This window comes from Lonchura striata, chromosome 7 (genome assembly GCF_050655825.1).
Source record: "Lonchura striata isolate lonStrDom1 chromosome 7, ASM5065582v1, whole genome shotgun sequence".
NCBI classification, from domain to species: Eukaryota; Metazoa; Chordata; class Aves; order Passeriformes; family Estrildidae; genus Lonchura; species Lonchura striata.
Window position 1 is genome coordinate 33,774,433 of NC_140709.1, and position 22,894 is coordinate 33,797,326.

At 44.3% G+C, this 22,894-nt stretch overlaps 1 protein-coding gene across 12 annotated transcripts in view; it reads left to right on the forward strand.

The window, feature by feature from the left end:
• The window catches only part of UNC80 (unc-80 subunit of NALCN channel complex), a 127,960-nt gene that overhangs the window by 91,903 nt on the left and 13,163 nt on the right, over positions 1–22,894 (forward strand). For all 12 annotated transcript variants that reach the window (XM_077785175.2, XM_085585447.1, XM_085585443.1 and 9 more), the window contains 14 exons: positions 744–840; positions 1,355–1,525; positions 1,721–1,813; positions 3,981–4,016; positions 4,332–4,550; positions 7,483–7,683; positions 9,963–10,086; positions 12,365–12,490; positions 14,349–14,472; positions 15,200–15,406; positions 16,901–17,085; positions 17,918–18,083; positions 19,190–19,369; positions 20,767–20,905. In XM_077785175.2, coding sequence (XP_077641301.1) covers positions 744–840; positions 1,355–1,525; positions 1,721–1,813; positions 3,981–4,016; positions 4,332–4,550; positions 7,483–7,683; positions 9,963–10,086; positions 12,365–12,490; positions 14,349–14,472; positions 15,200–15,406; positions 16,901–17,085; positions 17,918–18,083; positions 19,190–19,369; positions 20,767–20,905 — 2,068 coding nt within the window. The remainder of the gene's footprint in view (positions 1–743; positions 841–1,354; positions 1,526–1,720; positions 1,814–3,980; positions 4,017–4,331; positions 4,551–7,482; positions 7,684–9,962; positions 10,087–12,364; positions 12,491–14,348; positions 14,473–15,199; positions 15,407–16,900; positions 17,086–17,917; positions 18,084–19,189; positions 19,370–20,766; positions 20,906–22,894) is intronic.

Sequence of the window (22,894 nt, forward strand, 5' to 3'; positions counted from 1 at the left end):
GTGTCTGGTATCTTCCATATGAAGATCAGAATTATTATTTAAATGTTTTAGGACCTTAACTTTGACTTGGGCTCCTGCATAAAAGGTCACCTCTGAAAAAAGGGCTATAGTTCTATTAAAAATATTATTCTTGTACAAATATCATTCTTTCTAGTTTCTTAATGCCCAGAACTAATTATGCTCAAAGTGATATTTGTAGTATGTGATTTAAATGCTTTTGAAACCTTTTTCTGAAATCACTAGCAAAACAGAGTCACTTTTGTGCTGGCACCCATGTGGCTATGAGTATAAAAGGGGCTTGATTTTTGAGAAGTAAAGCTGTGTTCTGCCATCAGTGGTGCATTGGCATGATTTTTTGTGTGGTTAGAACATCTAAGAAAAAAAGCATAAAAAATTATGTTTAAAAATTATCATTTATTTGACATGTGTCCTTGGCATATAACAACTTAAGGCTTAGGTTTTGATGGGTGATGTTTGAAACAGGACTCTGTAGGCATTTTGCTCAGCAGCAGGTGACCTGCTGAGAGCTGTTTCACCTGCTGAGTTCTTGGGCAATAGGGTTCAAGTAGCAGTGCAGCATATGTTTCTTTTACAGAGACAGATTTTTATCTGTCCAAAAGCCTGTTGGGCATTGTTAACATGAAAAGCAAGGGATAGGAGAGGGGGAAAAGGAAATGTGTTAGCTCCTTTCATACTTAATATGATTGTGTGATAAGTCTTCTCATACTGCTTTACTCCCTCAGACTTCTGCTATGGGAATGAAGATCTGACCTTTTCCATCAGTGAAGCCATCAAGCTGTGTGTGACAGTGGTGGCTTATGCTCCTGAGTCATTCAGAAGGTGATATTCTGTTCTCTTGATTTGTGCACACTCAGAAAAGGCATAAAAGCTGCATATGGTATGTGAAAGCAAGGCTGGCAAATGGAGACAGAGGATAAAGAATTCCAAGTGTGGGGCTTCTCTGAGGCCAAGCCTCTGCCTGTTACCCCTTCCTAGTGGTAACACCAGTTCCAAATACATATGTTAGTTTGCAGGAGGGAATCAGGAAAGAAAAGAGTCTTTGGAAGGGAAAATACTTGTTAGCAAATAGATGACATATTTGGAAGATACCTGAAAGTTTGGGGGTTGTTTTAATATTATTATTCTTATTGTTGTTGTTGTTGTTTCATGCATCATCTAGCTTCCCCCTGAAGTTCCTAATCCAATTATTTCTTTGGCTCAAGACTTCTAGTGAGAAGCAATGAAATCATTGCCTAGTTACAGATCCAGGGTCTTCAGACAGAAACCTAAGCCTCTACCTAATGTGAGTTTAGGAATGACAAAATAAATAGAGCAAGAATTGTTATTTTTCCAGCCTCCAGATGCTGATGGTCTTGGAAGCCCTGGTTCCCTGTTACTTGCAAAAATTGAAGCGACAAACCTCTCAAGTGGACACTGGGACAGCAGCTCGTGAGGAGATTGCTTCTATGGGTGCCCTTGCCACCTCTTTGCAAGCCCTCCTGTACAGTGTAGAAGTTCTCACCAGGTAACACACATGGGCCAAGGGGCTGAGCCTGCATTTGGTTGTCTGTGTGGGGACAGGGAATGCCCAGGAGACCACAACATGCAGCTTAGCTTGAGTTTTTCAGACTTGGTAAAATTACTGCAAGTAATTTCTGTGAAATTTCTGTGTGCTTATGAGATTTAATGTGTAGTATGCTGTTCACCTTCTCTTTGCCAGGCCTATGACAGCCCCACAGATGAGTCGATGTGACCAAGGCCATAAAGGGACCACAACAGCAAACCACACCATGTCAGCAGGTGTGAACACCAGGTAAGGCTTTTCTTTCTTTTCTTTTTTTCTGAAATGGTTTTGGTTTGGGTTTGGTTTTTTTTTTTTTTTGGTAAGGTAATATCTCATTGCTCAGAGTGCTTGGCCTCAGACAGCTTGAGGGAATGCTCTGGGTACTGTACTGTGGGAGAAAACAGTCACACCCAAAGAGAGAGCCCATTCCCCAGGACTGCATTTCTGATGGTACCCAAAATACCCAAGACTAGGATTTCTAGTTTAAAACAACAGAAGACCAGAGTATAAAAATGGAGGACACACATCCTAAATGACTCATTCCCCTTTCTACCCTCTAGCAGTATATTGCTGAAGCTCACTCATTCTCTGCTTTGCTTCCTGCCAAGTTCCATGTCAAAGTGCCCAGGGGCAGAGCATGCTTGGCCAGCAGAAGGGTCAGATGCTTCTGGCCTTGTTCCAAGGGGCTGAACACCTGTACAAACTCAAACTGCCTATCAGCTGAAGCTCTCAGAGACTGGCACCCCCTCTAGTTTTCTTTTGTTCCCTTTCCCATTTCCTTGTACATTCCCTGTGGTCTCTTTCTATGATTTTTACCTCCACATTGGTCTGTTTTTTTTTTTTTTTTTGTAGTTATAGATAGTACAGAAAGGGTAGCTGACAACTTGAGAGAAGTCAAAAGAATGCCTGGAAATATTATTGTCTTTCTTAAAAAACCCCCAAACCCAACAAAACAAAACACCAAAGAACTTTCTCACCGAAGAAGGAAACAAAGAAGCACATGGCATCAGTGAACTGTAATTTTGATCCTTGACCATAGTGAGCATTCCAGTTAGGCTGCTACAAATTAGACAAGGCCACTAACAATTTACTTGGTCACAGAGGAAGGGATTAATCCACCCACAAGCATTTGGGATTGTGAAGTTTTTTCTTTGCAGCAGGCAGCTCTGCCTTCTCCTGGCCAGACAATACCTTAGTGTGCTAAAAATCGGAATGTTTGTGCTGAATTGTAGAGGAATTGTAGCCTAACAAAAGCTGGGGTAGCTGTTTTTCTGGAGTTTTTCAAGTTATTACCTATTTTTTTTTAATAATTCAAGGGGTTTAGAAATCAATTTCTGCATGAATCATCAAAGGGCTATTATGTCAGTTTGTTAATGTGTACACATCTTGGTTGGTAACTCCTGTCATCAGTCTGTTATTCTTTAAAATATATTCAGTCATGGTTAAAACATGACTTTGACTTTCAATCCTTGATGTGAGAAGCAGATAAACTCCAGACATGACAAACCAGCAGATAAACCAGACATGCTGGAGTCTGAAGTGGACATATGCCATTTACTTCATTTGCAAGATTGCTTAGTCTAAGGAAAATAAGGTGTAATGGAAAGTAGTACTTTATTATCTATCCACTGATTTTGGAGAGCAGTTAATATGTATCTGCTGGCAGACAATGTAGACATTCCCAGTGCGGGGTGACTTCAGGCATCTTGATGTACATTTCCAGATTTTTCTCATTGTCAGACATTCAGCCTCTGCTCCAAAATATTTTTGCACTGCTCCAGATTTCCTGCACTTGTTGCTTCTGTTGTATTATCATTGCAACAGACATCTGCTAGCAACAGCAGGAGTCTAATGAGATTAAAATGATTACTATTAAAGCCTTGGACATGGTAGCCAAGTGGTGCAGGGTCTATTAATGCTTTCTCAAAAAGAATTAATGAGGGAAAATGACAATAAAACAAAACAAAAAACCAAGCAAAAACAAACAAAACAACAATAACAACAACAAAGCAAATAAAAACAAAACAACAACCAAAAAAAACCACCAAAAAACCCCCCAAACCCACTCTGAGGTATTCTTTTCACTTGGTGAGCTCTGGTTTGATGAAAGAGACTGAGCACTGGGGTGAAAATCAGTAAGAGAAATCACTTGAAAGAGAGCTGTGTTTTTTAAGCCTGAACTTTTCCTTTCAGAACAAGGCCAATAACTCTAGGAATATGTTTTTTGATGGAAATTGAGAGATAAAGGCAATTCAGTGTGGTCAGTAGCTACCTGTAGGCATTGTTCCAGTGACACAAGATACCATCCTGCCCATGGTGAATAAACTTTGAAGCTAGAATAGTGTCACTTTCTTTTAGTGCAAGTTTAGGCAGTACTGAGTTGCTGATTGCAATCTCACTGTTTCTGTTTTCCCAGGTACCCAGAACAGGGAGCCAAACTACACTTTATCAGGTACAGTAAAATTTTATCCCAGTCTCCCCTGGTGTGTGATGAAATGTTCCCACACACGGTTGCTGTGACAGGCAGCCTTTTGTCAGGGAACGTGTCAAAGGATAGTTCATCTAGAAAATATTTACATTTTTAGCAAGACTTGGAAGATTATAACTTCCTTTTTTTTTTGTTTCTCAATTGCAGATTGCAACTACCTTTCTTTCAGTTGCAGAGGAAAGCAACTGTTGCAAAAAGGAGATTAAGAGGTTGTAATCTATCCCAGATGATCTACTGCATATTCCACCCTCTTACTGTGTCTTGCTTTGTATCCTCCAGGGAGAACCTTCACTTAATGGAAGAGGGCCAGGGTCTTCCCCGAGAGGAGCTGGATGAAAGAATTGCCAGAGAGGAGTTCAGGAGACCACGGGAGTCGTTGCTGAATATCTGCACAGAGTTTTACAAGCACTGTGGTCCGAGGCTGAAGATTTTGCAGAATCTGGCTGGTGAGCCCCGAGTAACTTCTCTGGAGCTGCTGGATGTGAAGTCCCACATGAGGTATTCCACAGGCATTCTGTTTTTATTGTTCATTTCTGGGGGACTCCTTTCTTTTAGCTCTTTCTTTTTCATACTAGCAGATGGAATCACTTTTTGGTTGTGTAGTTGTGTGTTTTTGTCTCAAACATGCAGAGGCTGTTTTGGATGTTCCTTAGATTGTACTGATGATTTCTTAAGCTTTCCTCTGGTCTCATTCTGACCCCCATCAGAAACAGCTCCCTCTGATGTCTCAGGACAAGATAAGTCTGTCTCTGGTGGGTAAGGGCTGGGGAAGCTGCCTACCTGGTTGAATACAACCTTTATCCTCTCCAGTGGCACTGTGCATCAGAGCCAGCAGCTTGCAAGCAAGAAAGGTACAACAGCCACTTTCTAAGTGCCTGAAATACAGGGAAGGATGGGACAGAGGGCATTTACAGGCCCAGCACCTCAGTATGTGATGCAGCAGATGCACAAGTCTTTTCCTGGAGTGCTGCACTGAGTCCAGCTCACAGGCTGGATGCTCACTGCAAGCAGTTTCATATGGTGCTGACCTGGAAGAAGTTGGGGGTAGAGCCTCCTAGCACTTTGGACCTGATTCTCTGAGTTTGCAGTTCATGGTAAACACAACATAAATTGCTACTGAGAAGAGGGAATAGATCTGATTATTTTGTCGGTTTTTCATTTACATTAGCAGCTGGCAAATACTGCTCTCTTTTCAAGAGAGAAGGTCTCTCATGGTCAGAGGTTACAGCAGTAAAGCTGACATTGATTTACATCAGATAATGAGTTATGCTCTGATTCCTTTAAGTCTCCTGGAAAGTGAAAGAACTAGCTGCTTTGTCAGGGTTCTGACCTAAAATGCTTAATCACAGAGATCTCTAAATAAAAGCAACATATATTGATCCTTACATAAATTCATAAGAATCAGTGACATGACCAACAGGATTTAACCACTGTAGGACAAACACAATTCTACATGGAGAGCAGATTTATCAGCATGTGATGTGACAGTCATGGTCTTGGGAGGCTGACAGGTGCCATTTCAGAGACTTCAGAAAACAGGATAATGTGCTAGTCACTTCAGACAGGATTTATCTCACCCAATTTTAGCCATTTAAAAGTCAAATATTTGGTCTGCAAAAGTCATGGAGATGTTTTTGCACCCAACAGAAAGGAAGATGCACATCCAGCTGTTTATCCCAGTATTTCAGGAAGATAAAAAGTTCCCAAGTTGCTTATTTCTGCTAGGAAGAAGCTAGCAGATTAATTGAGATTGATGTTTCAAGTTGGATGAAATGGATCTCACACTTTATAATGCATAAAACAGTTTTTATATATCATTACATGGAGCTGGTATTGTATTGCTGGCAAGAAGCTTAATTATATGATAATTTAAATTTCACAGCATTTAAGAAAGGAGACCTAGTTCATAGTAGAACAAAGCAGTTTTTAAAAAGGAATAATAAAGAAATACTAAATAAAACCACAATTTTATACCACTTTTGATTAATCAGAGGAACTTGTTGCCCTTGATATTACTAGGCAGATTATAAAGAGAATAGAAATATGTTCCATTAGTTGGATGCATTTCAGACAAAGCCCCCACAATATGGATAGGATTGTACTGTAATCATTCAATACAAAGTCTGTTGATGTTTCATGTTTTATTTCTGGTCTTTGCTTACCACAAATATCCAAGTATTTCAGTAGATTTTCATCAAACTGCAAGTGTAAGTCAAATGCTGCCATGATATTTCACAGTCAATACAAAAAAATGCCATTGGCAAGGCCATCTGGGATAGTGGAAAAAGCAAGAACAACACAATCTGTAGAGGTGTTAGGAGAAACAAAAACTGCAGAGAGCAATCCTGCAAAGGACACTTTGTGTTAACTTATGGACATTTTATTTTTAAAATTTAACACCTGAAAATTATGCAGTGATACTTCCTAAGGGATAATGCTGAAAAACACAGAACAAAACCAAATCACTCATTAACTGACAAACAGATGATGTAGGGTCTATGTTTCACAGGTATTTGCAATGTTGTAGTCTTACTGCCAGCATAGGTCCTTTGGTTTTAGCTACCCAAATCTGTGATTCCTGATGTTTCCTTGGTGCATTTAATGTCAATGTAAAAGTAATATTTAGACCATTCACGTATTCTTAAATATAAACAGTGATTCCAGCAAAACAGTCTTAACAGACCAGAACTGTGGTATCAGATCTAAGAGTTTAAATAGCAGCACATTTGACTTTTGCACCATTTTCTTTTTACTAGGCTCCTTATTATTTATATGCTAGTTCATTGGCATGTGTGTAGACATGTTGGAAGCCTGGATGCTGAGAATTTTAGACTTTCTCTGCTGACAGACACTGACCCCCAAAAGAACTCTGCATTTAACCTGAGGCCGTAGAGAAGGCTTCCAAAATGGAATGACAGAACTGGGATTATGGGTGTGTAGTTTGAATAGAAGTGTGCAATATCAGATGGTGGAAAACTTAAACTTTAAGGGTTTAGAATATAGTAATATATATAAAGCAAGATGGAGGTTTTGGGGCGTAGGCTGGTCCTTCTTCTTCACCTTCTTCACCTTCTTCTTTCTAGGTTTGGGTGGTTTTGTGTAATTGGATAAAGAAGTCCACACTGCAGGGCACGGGTGTTGGTTATTGGGTTAAAAGTAAAAATAATTTAGGTGTCATTTCTTAATTGTACAGTTTATCCTTAAAAGGCCTTGTAGAGAAAGAAATAGGGCTCCATTTTTACTTTGTTAGAGAGTACTGTAGAACTCACAGTCAGTGAGACTGTAACGTAGATAAGGACTAATAAACATCTGAGTCCAAACAAGAAATACCATCTTGCGATTTAATCCCAACCCTGGCAGAAAAGAAGCAAAAGAACTGGCACAGAAATGCAGGCTGTATTTATTTTCCTGCCAATGCCTGTGGTTTCAGACTGGCAGAAATCGCGCACTCCCTGCTGAAGCTGGCTCCTTACGACACGCAGACGATGGAGAGCCGCGGGCTCCGGCGCTACATCATGGAGATGCTGCCCATCACGGACTGGACAGCCGAGGCGGTGAGACCTGCCCTGATCCTCATCTTAAAGAGACTGGATCGTATGTTCAATAAAATTCACAAGATGCCTACTCTGAGGTGAGCAGGTACTCTGGAAACCCTCTGGGGTCCGTTTCTGATGTTGCAAGCCTTGAAGTGTGGGTACGTCATCTACTGTCATGTTGCAGTGAGCCTTTACAGCATACCACAAAATGGCAGGTGTTTTTATCTCTGTAAGTGTGTTTATGTTGATGTTTTTGTTCTGTCTTCTGGTAGCAGCATGGTTATTAAGAACTCAAGAGAGAACTTCCAGAAACGTCATTCTTCTTTCCCAAAAAGAAGTCTGCAGATTTTTTTCCGCATCATTGCCCTTTTAATTAACTTCTGCTGTGAGTTTTTTAATGGCAAGTTAAACTGCAGTAAGAGTATTTCTAGCATAGCAATACTGTTATGTTCTCTATAAAGACAAAAATAGCCAGGAGATATTCTGATTGCTCCCTAGTAAAAGGCAAATAACTGCATCAACTGCTTAGGTCCATGCCTACTGGAAGCCTGGTCGATCACACAGTGGCATTATGGTATGTACAGGCTCTGGCAACTTCAAGAAGTATTGACTGTGGAGCATCCCTGATTGGAGGCAGTGGTACAAATCCAGTCTGGGTGGTATAAAATCACTCAGAACTGTGAATTTTCCAGTGATCTGAGTAAAAAGAGGCATTGGTCTTGGTCACCCTAATGGGCATATGTCCTCAACTGCTTGAATGGCACTTCATTGGCAGTCTCAGCTGAGAAGCCAAATCATGTTAGAGAACATCAGCATTATGTCCCAGTAGGAATCGAAGATGGAACAATAACAGGGAGGTGATATCTTCTTTCTGGCATCACTATCCTTTTCTTTGGCTAACCTGCTTCAAGAAACTCTACCCTTGTAGGGAATTCAGAGGCAGAAATTTTGGTGCTTTTCTCTCCTGTTGGTTTGATTCTTTGCCATGTCCTGCCTGTTTCTCATTCATTCCTTCTTTCCCTGCTCATACTTTCTTCTGCCTCAAAGGCAGGTAGGGGTTTCTGTCCCTGAAGATCTTTCTTCCTTATGTAAGTTGAATGGGTGTCCATAAATTGAAATTCCTTTCATATTCTCTCTCTCTCTCTTCCTGGCTGTACCTAGGCTTGGCTTAAATTACTCTTTTGTCCACAAAAGGACAGCAAAGCCACTGGACCAAATGCAGCAACTAGATTTGAGCATCACAGATTTGAGTCAAGCAGTCTCTTTGGGATGGGTCTGGGTGCAAGAGCCCAGGAACCATCCCTTGGGGTACTCATGATCAGAATCTTATACACTGCCTCCAGTGGGCATCCCACTCCAAACCCAGTGTCTGCTAAGATCAGTGGATGTGTAAAAACAAGTACAAGAACAAACCACTGTTGTGGGGATTTAGTTACAGTAGATGCACAAAGGTGAGACTTATGAAGAATTTATGGAGATTGGTCTGGAGAAGAGTTTGCATAGTGAACACTTGATTCCCCATGTGGCTCTGAGAAGACACCTGAAGAGCTTGACTGGGGTATTGTTTAAGGCTTGAGCTAACAGGCTATGCCAGCCTTTTGTCTTTCTGTCCCAGTAAATGCAGTCAGATGCTGGCTTGTGAACTGCAGAGAGAATGACTGCAGAGAGTCAGGCCCTGAGACGAAGGGTGTGAACCACTTTAATGTTAACCTGTGCTCTGTCTGCTTATGATTAGGAAGGGAAATCCTTTCAGCATCTGGCATAATCCCTGAATTTTGTTTTGGTAAAAAAGCAAAGTGTCAGGGAAGAAAGGATCCTGGAATGAAGGACTTCGGTGCCGCTGGGGAGTGCACAAGGTGGAGATGAAGATTACACAGCTGGGCCAGTTGACATTTAGGGCAGTGTGTGTCTGGCAGCGACACTGATGAAGCAGCCAGCGGAGCTCGCAGAGGGCACTCAGGCTGATGGGGTTTGTTCATGCCAGTGGGAACATCCACGAGCCACACGGGATGGAGGGCGATGGTCTCGGCACAGCAGACCCTTCCCCACTGTGTGGCCTCCCTCTTCGGTCGCAGGGAAGCATCAGGGAGTGAAACGCAGCTGCTGCAGCGGGGCTGTGTGAGGGCTTTGTGTCAGCAGCCCCAGCGCGCTCCGCCGCGTCTCTCGTCTCCCGTCAAACACCGGCGTGCTCTGTGGCTCTGTGCCTTCCCGGAGCGCGGCCAAAGCGTTCTCCTGTCACGCTCCGTGCTGCTCCCGGACATCGTGGCTGTGTGACACGTCTCCTCTGTAGCGTCACTGTGTGTCGGTGGCCGTGTTTGGGCGTCTGGTGGGGGGCAGGAGCCCGCGGCTAACGGCACCTACTGTTGTATTGCAGGCGCCAGGTTGAGTGGGAGCCTGCCAGCAGTTTGATTGAAGGGGTTTGTTTGACACTTCAGAGGCAGCCTATCATATCCTTCCTGCCTCACCTTAGGTCTCTGATCAATGTCTGTGTCAATCTGGTGAGTAGCCGAGCGGCAACCCCATGAACCTTTGCTAAACCTTCCCCTGCTGTTGGTTTCTCTGGACTGAAGATGACAGTTTATTCCCGTTCCTGTCATTTTACCTGTCCCCTTTACCCCTCACGAGGGGACTCTGCAGGTGACAATAGAGAAAGGAAGGTTCATTTTTGAAGTGGTGCATGGGGAGATACAGTGACCGACAGCAGCGGTCAAGCGATTTATTTTCCATCACTTCCCACGCACCACTTTGAAGATCCACCTTTGCCAGACTGAGCTGAGAGCTGAGGGCTGCAAGTTGGAGAGTGGGGTGGTGGAGACTGCACACACCTGGTAGAGACGGGGAGAGGGTGGCACTGGGGGTACCTACCGTCCCCAGTGGGGAAGGGCCCTGACTGCTCTGTCAGAGGCCAGCGGCTGCTGGATAGTCAGAAGGGTTTACAAGGTGAATTGGCTCCTCTATCTGTAATGTCCCTGGCTTGATCTAGTACAGGTTTGCAATGTACAATATTCAGATCCCTCTCTTACTAAAGTTTATGCTCCTAAGAGTGTTGCAAGAGATATGGAGAGAGTTTGCCTGGTCATTCAGTGGTAGACCACAGCGGTTCTGCAGCTGTTACACTGGGGGCAAGCCCCCACTTTGATGTTTGTGTCACTCCAGCCTCTTGGGCAAACAAGCATGCTTTCATTCCATATGCAAAAATATAAATTAAGGGGGAAAGGCTGCACTAGAATTTTACTGTTACTGGGTTTTACAACATTTTCTCCTTAAAGCATAAAGGTTATAACCTTATCTTGCAGCTTACAAAAAACATTTCAGGGTCCACCAGTGCTCTGAGGGCCTTTAAAAACAATGATCATTAGCTAAAATGCAATGTCAGGTTTTGCCAGGTTCCTGTCCTTCAAGTCAATTTGGCACTCATGCTGCAAGGGCAGGGAAGCTCCAACCTGTCAGAGCCCATAAGACTTCTTCCTTATCCAAGCAGAGGTAGCAGCTACCTGGCTCTAATGCAAATCTGGGCCCTCAAATTACTTAAGAGTTGTTACATGGGGAGGTTGCTACAGAGCTAGCTCAAGCAGGAGTTTGGTATGGCCTTGCAGTTTGTCAAGCAGGCATGGCAGATTGAATCACCCCAGCAAGCTCTCCAAGGGGCTCACAATAAGAATTAGCCAGTGCTCTAAAAATAGCAGAAAGCTCTGCAGTGCTATAGTGCAGTCATTGTGCTTATGTTCTGCTGGCTGAGAGCACCAGGGAGAGCTACCAGGAAAACATAGTTACTGCTGCAAGTATTTTACCTTATTGCACCGTGAGCTATGGGAGCACTGACTGCATGGTGTATCACGTGTAGACCACGAAGCCCAAAAATCAATCACCCGGGAAAGTGGGGAAATATCTCAGTGATAATCCATAGTGATGTAAAAAAGGGGCACTGACTCTTTCCTTCTAAATTGTCCTTTGGTTTTCTGGCAAAAAACTGGTTACTGCCTTTTTCCCCAGGCTGAATTTGGAAAAGAAGCATGCATTCATCTCCCATAAGCTTAGGTGTCTGCCAGGTACCTTCTTCCTGTTCCTGTCATCTACATGTGTATGTGAGGAACAGGCATATTGCAGGCCTGTGATTTAATTGCTCCTGAGAGACACATTCCAAACAGTACAAATAACTCTTCCCTAGAAGTGCTGTTTCCCTGTGGTGAATAATTCAAGGAGTTCCAGACAATCACATGCACATGCAGGTGACTCTGCTTCAGACATCTGGGGTCAGTCAGCTGAGGGTAATCATGCTTAGAGTTCCCCAAAACAGGCTGTGTTTGAGAGGAATCTGAACATTGTACAAAACCTGGCTTGGGTCAGACTTAGGACATTATTTTTCAAGCAAGGCAAGGGAAAAGATGTCCACTTTCAATGCAGAATTTTTGCTTTGATGACAGATTTTTATTTGTTACAGTTGTCAAATGACATATCCTCCAACTCTAGCTGTTCCACCAGTCCAGTGCTGGTCATTCAGGGCTGGTACTGGGTACATTTATAAATGTACCGGGTTCCCTGTGCACTCCTCCCATCCGTGCTGGTTTCCCTCTTTTCCCCTCCCCTTCCCTGCTAGAACACCGTCTCCTCACTGGCCCCAGCTCCTGCAAGGACCACTGAGGGGGCTGGTTCTGCTAGATCCACCCCAACTCAGTGCTTAATGAAAGGCACCTCCATTTCACTGACGTTGGAGGATATGGCATGGATGAAACTGTAAGTAGCCAGTTGTGGTGATGTGCTCTGTTTGTATTGCAGGTGATGGGAGTGGTAGGACCCTCCAGTGTGGCTGACGGATTACCCCTTCTTCATCTCAGCCCTTATCTCTCGCCACCTCTGCCCTTCAGCACAGCTGTTGTCCGGCTTGTAGCATTGCAGATACAGGTGTGTCTGCCCTGGCCCACGGCCAGGCCTTTAGAGCTTCTGGTTGAGACACCAACTCATCAGTGCTCTGTTTTCTTTCTGCAAAAGCTGGGCAAAAACTGTGGAACGTGCATCAAAAATTAAAGAGAAGCGACACATGTAAATTCTCCCTTCTTTCTGAAGGCTTGAACTGAGCTCAGAACTCATCTGTTGGGGCCAAATCCACAGCAAGCATCCATCAGCTTAACGCTGCCATTGAAGTCCAGGGAGTTTGGCTGATGGATGCTGTGTAAGGCTCTGACAAGCAGGTCAGGATTCTCTGCAGGATCTAAGGAGTTAGTGTAACACTTCTGGCACAGGAGGATGGGCCCAGGCTTGGGATACATCCATGCAACCCTTCCTGTCTTCCTGTGGGACCATGTGTGTAACTGAGAGTGGAGTTTGTGCTCTTCTGCTCTTACCTGAGCTGGTCACACGGTGTGCCAGCACAAAAAAGCAGGGCAACTTGGCTTTTCAGCTGCTGACGCAATGGTATCCTTGTTGCCAGAATTTAAAAAAAAAAAAAAAAAAAAGTTCCAGACTTTTTGGAGAATTTCACCACTATTCCTTTTCATAGCAGCACTATAACTTTTTACAGTCTTTCTGCCTCGGTGTCCTTTTCTTTCCCTACTGGCATGAAATTAGTCTGAATGGTGACCAAAGAAGTGACAAATTTCCTTACCTAGCTCCAAGCTGCATTTTAAAATATGCATTGGTGCATCCAGTTGAATACTTAGGCAGGTATTTGTGAGCAGCAGGGTGGCTTGGGAAGGAAGGCTTACAGGGAACAACACACAAAGCTTCCCCTCAGAGCATGAGGTACAGAAGGACTTTTTGGTACAAAGCGACACAGAAAGAGAACAGATTTCTTCCAGCTCTGAGGTGATGGTCCTTTAATGAAAACAAATGAAAATAAAAGGCTACTTTCACCTGCTGTAAAATATTATCTACTAAAAAACCAAAATAGATACCAAATTAATATTTTTTTTAAATATGGGGAACATTTATTATGCTCTTTTCCCTGTTCACTCGTTTGTGGCCTTAAATGTAATGAAAACCAAACATGTCAGGAAAAACACGAGTCATAATTCCCAACACTTCCAGCAGAATACAAAACAGAACTACTTCACACCCCATCAGAAAACATCTCCTAAAATTTCTCAGCCCAGGTCTGCAAGCTTGAAGAGTTGCAATGTTCAGTTGTATTTCACAGCTAAGTCTGTAGCAACTGGGATGTTGTAAATGAGCAAAGGTTCTAGTGGCAGCTGTTTGACTTACCTCCTCTAAAAGAAGGTGAAAGACCTTTCAATTTAATCTTGACTATGTGTCAAGAAGTAAACATGCATTTTGTTTATTTTTCAGGAGTTCATTCTTTGTGTTAGGGAGGATGACAGGGCGGCACAAAGTGAGGCAGAACAAAAATACATTTTGGGAATAGCTTCCATGTTCAGACAGGAGAATATTTAGATAATGTCATTTGTGCAGTTTCTCTGTTCCTTTTTTTTTATTCTGTGTCAGATCCTGATACCACTCACAGCAGTGCAGAGCTCAGGACTAAGACTCAGCCGACTCCTGTGGGATACATCTGATTTTATTAATGATAATTGGGAGTGTGGGCTTCTTATGTTTGGCTGTGACATGAGCAGGTGATGCCTTTGTTACTCTGGAATTCCCTTTACTCCTGACTAAGTGGTCTGAGGGCATCTCATTCAATCAGGTCAGCAGTGCTGGTGATGTGCTGTGTGAACAGGGTGGCCGGGGGATCGTCATTCCCGGCAGTGACTTGTGTGCGTGATCTGCTGATGAAATTGTTTAATCCTTGTTTATTATTACTGCACAGGCTTTGAAAGAAGATTTCCCCCTAAGCCATGTCGTCTCCCCATTCACCAATCAGGAAAGAAGGGAAGGAATGCTTTTAAACCTACTGATTCCATTTGTGCTCACAGTAGGATCTGGAAGCAAAGGTCTGACTAATTTAACAAAAAGAATTTTTGTCCCCCTTTTCTGACAACTGATGTTTGCACTTTCCTTGCTCTCTGTATCTTATTTTAATTTTTATTTTTTAATTTGGTTTTCTGTCACTGGCAGTATGTCAGCTAAGTGCCCTTTGGGTCTGAGACTGAAAAGAGCCCTATTGGGATTAGTTATTAGTTCTTTTCTTTATTTCAGCTGTGCCTTGGTTCTTGAGTCAGGTTTTACACAGATGTGCTCTACTTTTGAAACTGGAGTGCAGGGCAAGACAAATCTGTTGTAGCAGAAGTCACAGAGGGGAGCAAAGATCAGAGAAATTGCGTGCCCCTGTGGATAACAGTTTGCTCAATCCATGCCATTTGCCTTGCACAAGTCCTGCTCCTTGTTTTCTGCTATAGAGGGTCTTCACTGGTAAATCCCTAAATGAAAGCAAAGAGTAAAGGGAGAGGGGATTGCCAAAAGGAAATTAAACCACTGGATGAGATACTTCTTTGTGTTGTGTAGCTGTGTTTGTGTGTGTTTGTGTTGGTGCTAAAATAAACTTTGCCTTTGCTTGCAGGAGGAGAAGCAGCATAACAAGGTGTGGGGGACGGAGTTTTGGCTTAGGGGACATTTGAGATGCACCCCATTTTGGAGCTGAACAGGGTCTGGATCTTTTGAGTGTCTGTGATGGGATGTAGCCTGATCTTTCTCTCTCTTTCCCCTCCCAATGCATCTCAGACAGCCCCTGGCTGGAGCAGCCTGAGGTCCTGCTGCTGCTCCAGACTGTTATCAATATCCTCCTGCCACCTCGCATCATCAGCACTTCCCGCAGCAAGAATTTCATGCTGGAGAGCTCCCCTGCCCACTGCTCCACCCCAGGGGACGCGGGGAAGGACCTGCGCCGCGAGGGGCTTGCAGAATCCACCAGCCAGGCTGCCTACCTGGGTGAGTGATGGCTGCTGCTGCCCACTGCCAAGAGACAGACTTCAGGTGGAGTGCTCAAGGCTGTAGAGAGCACCAAAGAAAACCATCTCAGGCAGGAGCTAACTCACCTCTTTAGAGTTGCTTTAGGCCTTGTCCTGAGCTGGGGGCCAGGCCAGAGTGTGAAGTCAGGAGTATCTCTGGAGTACATGGCAACGTGAGCGGTGTCTGCACTGCAGCTGGAGGAGGAGCAGCACAGGTAGAAGTCACTCAGTTTTCATACTGCCAGACCACAGGAGAAGCCACAAAGGCGAGTCAGACTGCCCATCAGCCCCTAACATCAGAGCCCCACTGGCCCTTGGCCATCTAGGGCGAGAGGTGATGTAGCCTGTGTGGCTGCTGGCCCCACACATGGTCCTTACTGACTGGTGTGCCCTCTGCTTGCTGTAGGGTGGTGCTGTATTATCTCACATCTGACCCACAGGTGAAAGGATAGAAAAAATAATTAAATTGGAGATGCAGCATCACTGAGGGCAGTCAGGCCTACACAGGGACAGTTTAAAGTAGCCCTTCAGAAACTGTTTCTGATTTTGTAAGGGCATTTATCTGAAGATTTATATTTGGGTCTTTGTTAACCCGTATCTGGGGAATGGAGTAAATCTGATGAAAAACTGTCAGTTCACCACTGATTTAGCCCCCCCAGCCAAACAAACCAGGATACAGATGTCTAATGGCTGAGAAGTCTTGGCCATCCCATTAAGAAAAATAGAGTAGTCAACTTTCCCCCACAATTCTCAGGCCTTGCTGTTTTTACCAGACCAGGGGCCATGGAAAGGGGAAGATTCCTTGTCTCTCCTGTGAGCCAAGTGTTAATCACTGCTCACTTTAATGCAGAACATTGTTTTGAACTTTGCTGCTGTTCATCCCAATTTGTAATGCCATGTTCTTGCTCTTGTGAATTACTGCCCTTGGTTTACTGGAACATATTTGTATTTAAATTGCAGTGTGGCCCTGACTTATGCAGTTGCCGCACTAGAATGGTCCTTGTCATCACCCTACAAATCATCTCCAGATTATTGTGCTCACTTGGTGACTCTTTGTGTGGATACACTTGGTCAAGATTTTTGAGGTTGTCTGATCAGCCAGGGCTGTATTCCTCCTCTGAGCTGATTTCAAAATATCTGATTCTGAGAAGACAAAATAACTCTGCAGGGAAGGAAGAGAGAATACCAGAGCAAGAAAATACAGAGGAATTTAAGTATGAAGTAGAAAAATTTCTCTTGTAATGGGACTGCCAGTCCTGATCCTGAGGCCTTTACTGTTTGCTCCTTCCCTGCCATATTTGGAGAGTGATAGAAAAGCCAGTTGTGACTCTGAGGTGTGTGGGTGTGCACGTACACACAAAATGTGCCTGTTTAGGTTTGTGCCCGATGTGGCCTCCCTATCCTTCCCCCAGTGCTGGTGAGGGACACTGGTGACACCTCTGACTGCCCTTTGCTGGTGTGTGTTCCCCCGTAGCCCTGAAGGTGATCCTTGTTTGCTTTGAGCGCCAGCTGGACAGCCAGTGGTACTGGCTGAGCCTGCAAGTGAAGGAGATGGCCCTGCGGAAGGTGGGAGGGCTGGCCCTGTGGGATTTCCTCGACTTCATCGTGCGAACACGGATCCCTATCTTTGTGCTCCTTCGGCCCTTCATCCAGTGCAAGGTAACAGCTGCTTTGGCTCCTGATGTATCGCTCTCCGAAGGCAAGATAGCCCTTGTTCCCCAGCTGAGAACAGAGGAACAGCACTTCTGGAAGAACTACATGTAGTGAGTGAGCTTTCAGAAGTATGTAGGCCTAAGAACCCTTTGAAATGAAGTCACTGAGCTTTTTCCTAGCCAAAACTAAAGTGTACCAGTCATCCAGGAGCTCTGATCCAGGGAGTACAGCTAGTCTTAGTTCTTCTGGAAGGGGAAGTGCATGTGGACTTAATTCTACAATGAAGGCGTTCAGAGGCACTTGGAAGGAGTGTGGATGTGCTGAACCTGGGAGGGTGTTGGCAGAAATCTTCTAGTAATCTCTCTTCTGCACAGAGCTGGGCAACACAGCTAACAGGCAGGAAGGACCACTCCCCTTTCCATCTCTTGGATGAAGGTTCTGACAGGACTTTTGTGGATGAACAGGCAGCTGCTAGGCTAAGGCACCTGGGGTTTAAGTTAATCACAGCTCCTTTGCTGGGTACCAGGTAGATTAGCACATGGTCCTCTACCTTATTTAGCCTGCCTTGTCTCTCAGACAGACTAAATCATCATGGAGAAAGAAGCAGTCTCATGATAGGATCAGGAGCTTAGCATAAGGGAGCCCTCTGTGTACCCTGTGCCACTGAGGTTTTGATCTCTGTTCAGTCAAATATAAGATTCTCCCTGAAAGACCTCACAGATGGAGTCAAAACCCCTTGACTACAAAGCCTGCTGGCTGCAGGCTCATGCTAGTCTGGAGACTAGTCCCAGTTCCCTGGGCACCATCTCCTGCAATGCTAACTCATCCCCATTTGCAGCTGCTGGCCCAGCCAGCCGAGAACCACGAGGAGCTGACAGCCCGGCAGCACATCTCGGACCAGCTGGAGCGGCGCTTCATCCCGCGCCCGCTCTGCAAGAGCTCCCTCATCGCCGAGTTCAACAACGAGCTCAAGATCCTGAAGGAGGCCGTGCACAGCGGCTCTGGTAAGGAAGGCAGGGAGAGCCAGCCCAGCCCAGACAGCTGCCAGCTCTGCAGGAACTTGTGAGGCAGAGCTGGCCTCTGCCTAGAATGGGAATGGGGTAATAATAATAATAACCCACACACACCCTGCCAGCCTGCCCTGGAGCTTATGCTCAGCCTTGCCACTGAGCAGCCAACAGAAGTCCAGGTTAGCTGTGAAATGCACCTATTTTTACACTGAGTCCCTGTTCCAGTCTCAGCTGGCTTGTGCTGCCCCAGCCCAGTGGGCCCCTCCACGCCACCGTAAAGCCAAAGCTCCTTGTGCAGAAAGGGCTGGCTGTTCAGCAGTAGCAGATCTTCCTCCTGGTCTCTTTTTCTCTAGTTTGACACCCAGATCGGCATCCCTGAGCTGATGGGACACTTCAGAATTCTGCACAAGGGGAGACTTTTCTCCAGTGACGGCCACCCCTGCTGCCACGAGATGGCAGCCGCTGCTCACACATGGCAAGCGGCTGATGTGTTTTGTTCTTAGGAAAACAAATTCATGGGGAAATGCTTCAGGCTTTTTTCCTTGGCAATAAATTGCCTTGTTTCTAAAGGTTGAAGTTGATCTGTATAATACCGGTTGTGAAAATCAGGCTGCATAAGTAAAACGGAGATCTTGGAAAGGTGAGGTGAGCAAGGCAGCTGCTAGTGTTTTATCAGCTCTTGCCACCCCGGTCACAGTATCACAGAATCATTAAGGTTGGAAAAGACCTCTGAGATCATCAAGTTCAACCTTTACTGATCACCACCTTGTCAACCAGACCATGGCACCAAGTCCAAAGCCCAGTCATTTCCTGAACACCTCCAGGGGTGGTGACTCCACCACCGCCCTGGGCAGCCCATCCTAATACTTAGCAACCCTTTCCATGAAGAAATTCTTCCTGTCCAGCCTGAGCCTGCCTGAGGTAATTTCCTCTTGTCCTGTCGCTCTACCCTTCTGTCAGGAATTTGCAGAGAGTGAGAAGGTCCCCCTGCCTGACTAGTCCAGGCAGAACGAGGTGCCCGATAGGACAGGGATGCTTGGCTTGCTGTTGACCTCCAGTGCCACCAGTGACTCGGGTTTGGTTCTCCCCCTCTTTTGCAGCTTACCAAGGGAAGACATCTGTCAGCACCGTGGGCACCTCCACGTCTGCCTACCGCCTGAGCCTGGCCACCATGTCCCGCTCCAACACGGGCACGGGCACGGTGTGGGAGCAGGACAGCGAGCCCTCCCAGCAGGCCTCGCAGGACACGCTCAGCCGCACCGACGAGGAGGATGAAGAAAGTACGTGGCCAGATACGAAGCCCCAAACAATGAAGATGTTTTCTTGGTGCCCAGAGGCCGTCTGGGAGGGGAGCACAGTTGCCCCTGTCCCAGCGTTAATAAAAGGCCCACAGGAGCATGAGGTTGAGCAGCTGGTACACGGTGTTAAAGTTTGGGTTGTAAAATACCTCTTCATTGCCTTCTGAGCTGTGACAGAGCAAAGGGGAGGGCACACGGAGGCTTTTAGTGTCTGAGATGTGCAGTCATCGCAGTGCTGACAAGGCATTTGGCAGCCAAGCCTCTCTGGCCATCATGAGAGTGGGCAGGGGCTCTGTAGTTAGGATCCAAAAGCATCAAATAGAAGGAGTGAAAATGGGGGCTCAAAAGAAAGGCCCGTGCAATTACAGCAGAACTGCCTTTTGGGAAAGAGCAGTTAGCCTGAAACTTTGCAGGTTCAGCCTAACTTCATTTCAGCTGAGTTCACCACTAAACTTTGTGCAATCCACCCAGAGCTTTACTGCTTATACATTGTTCAGATATTTACTCACTGTGGCAAAATATGGTTTCAGCTCAACTCTGAGCCACTCTGTGGAACAGTAAGTGCCATTTTCCTGTATGAACTGTGGTATTTCCTCAGCCCTGCCTTGGATAAACACTGCTGTAAAATATTTCGGTACATCAGAATTGGAAAAAAAAGTCAAAAAGAGGAGAGAAAATTACACAACCCACCCCTTTGTTTTCTTTACTTGTAATTAACAATTTGCTGTGGCAAAACACACAATAAAGTAATTTCTTTCTGGATACTTGAGAAAATTTGAAACAGCACTGAAAGTTGCATGCAGTCCTGATTGCAATCCAGCTGTCTGCATAGTTCATTTGCAGTATGATATATCTGAGTCAATTTATCCAAATTTTTTGTGACATTTTAAAATGCATGTCCTGAAGGAAGTTGAAGGGTGTCAGTTCCGCATTTTGCTGTCAGGTATTTTGGCTTTTTTGTCACAGTGCTTTGCAGATCATAGGACCAGTTTATTTCACAGCAGGAAAACATCAGGTTACAACTTTTATGCTGGAAACACTGCATATTAACAAGCAATTTTATTAATCACAGGAATTAATCCCTAGTGGAAGCTGAATTCTAGGAAGCATGTTTTCCTGAGAGCCATTTAAGCTGAAAGAATATATAAATCTCTGCCACATGTTTGTCAGGTTCATCATCCTGCAGAGGTTTATGAGTATGTCTTTCTGCACACTGGCTGTAAAATCTAATAGAGTATTCCAATTTGCAGGCTGGAGCTCCTGGTAAGTGAATGCTGGGTACTCCTTTGGCATCCTGTTATCTCTTAACAACTGTCGAGATGCAGGTGGGGTTTGGGTGGTTGTTTCCTCTCCTTTCCCGTTTTTTTCTCTCTTTCTAGATGACTCCTTGAGCATGCCCAGTGTGGTAAGTGAACAAGAAACATACCTTATGGGTGCCATTGGGAGGAGGAGGTTCTCCAGCCATCTCTCCAGCATGTCTGCACCTCAGGCTGAGGTGGGCATGTTACCCAGCCAAAGGTAAAAACATGGGCTTTTTGCCTTTCTCATTTTAATAACAAGAGCAGAAATGGCCCAGGTACATCACAGAGGTGGGATAGTGGAATTGGTGCCAGCATAGTGATGCTGCGATGCTAAATTTATTTCTCCTGGAATAGTGTTGGACCAAGGGTGCAGGGTTGGAAATAATGATTTTCCAGGGTGATCTGTGCTGTGTAGGCTCCATAAGAACAAGCTGTCATTCCCAGTGACCTTCCTCTTAAACAGTTTCAGAAACACTCTACATTACTATTTTTCTCTGCTACCACTGAACAGCAGAAGGAAATGTGGTTTTGGGGTATTCACTGAAACAGGAGACCATACCCAGTTTGTGTAGGGAAATGGGGAGGAAAAAACTTCTCTTTTTGAGAAGCTGGTTGATTTACTTTGTTTTCTTCCATGTGTTCTTTGTCCTTCCTAGAACAGTAGCTAGCTCATCACACAAACTAAATGCTATGTACAAAGATGGGATTTAATACTGTTTTAAACCTCAAATACTTGTTGATACAAATAACTTTGAATGCCTTACTCCTGGTTGACATGGAATGGTGAGAAAGAGCCTGCTGGGAAATGTTCATCTTTAAAAGATGTGGAGAGAGGTTTTGCATTTACATTTTTTTTTTCCTAAGTAAGCAATGTTTATTGTTTTATTTGTCCATTACATAGTTATCCAAGGATATCTGACAATTGACATACTAATTTATGTTATTTCCTTTGAACCTTTAAAGAATATATTCTATATTATGTCTTGACCACCCCTGGAAGAATCAAACAACATTGTTCCCTCCTCATTCTTGCTTGGAGTTAAAGAAATAACCTGGATAGATAAAGGAAAATTAACAGTTGTGGTACCTACCACAAGAGATAGGAGAAGTTACACAGATTTTATCTGTGAGTTTTCACAAAAGGACTTACAGGAACTCATTTGACTCTTGAACAGAGTTGATTCAGTCCCTTTGTTCCTTGAAAAATTAATATGCAAGACTGCATTTTCCTCAATCTTTCAGTACCATCTTCAATGCATAAACTTCGTAAGAGTCACAGCTGACTGAGAGCAATGTTTGCTTTGTGCTATCCCAAATTATGTGATGCTGAGAAAAAAAGACTTTAATTAACACAGAGTTTCTCTACTTTTTAAGTGTGTGGTATAGCAGCAAATCACTTTTCATCTGGGTAGGGGAAGGACTAGCTCAGCAAGCCTAATCATAGTCCTCAACATCATGCCCTTTGAGTTATGGATGTTCTCTGGGCTTTCAGACTGCCTCACAAATGTAAACTAATTAATGCTAAGTAATATTATTACTGCTTTCCTGCTGGTAACCCAGCAGACTACTTTCCTTCCTTCTTTCTTTCTTTCATTCATGTTTTTCCTATGGCCTGAGCAGGCTGCTCCTGCCTGATGGCTGCATTGCAGAAAAGCATTGGAATTGTGTCCCTTTGTCAAGATCCTTGCCAGCTGTTTATTTACAGTTTCATTGCACTATAAGACCTTGTTTCCCAGATGTTCATCCTTAGAGTTGCAACAGGAGAGTGGTCTACAGCTCATGGGAGATAGATCAGCCCTCCCTCAAGGAAGAAGTGGCTCATGGTGAAGGAAAAAAACTTTCTATGAAGCTGAAAGTAAATAGAAATGAAATAAGTAAAAATGCTGCAGGAAAATAGCTTTGAAAACAGTTCCCTGCCTTATTTCTTTTAGAAAAACATCCTGTTGAACTTCTCAGCTCCCCAGATCTCAGCAGAGATGTAGAAGGCTTCATGCAGTGTGAACTCCCTCTAAAGACAGCTCCTGTTATCAGATGTTCTTTCAGCTCCTCTGAGTCATATGTGCCGTTGAGCGTGTGAGACCAATTAATGTTACCGTCCTTTTTTTACCTTTTTTATTCCGTTGATATTTTTTTTTCCCTTGCAAACAGAGACGAGCGCATGCTTTTTTGCATTTTCTTTCCCTAAATTCTTAATCTCCCTGCCCCT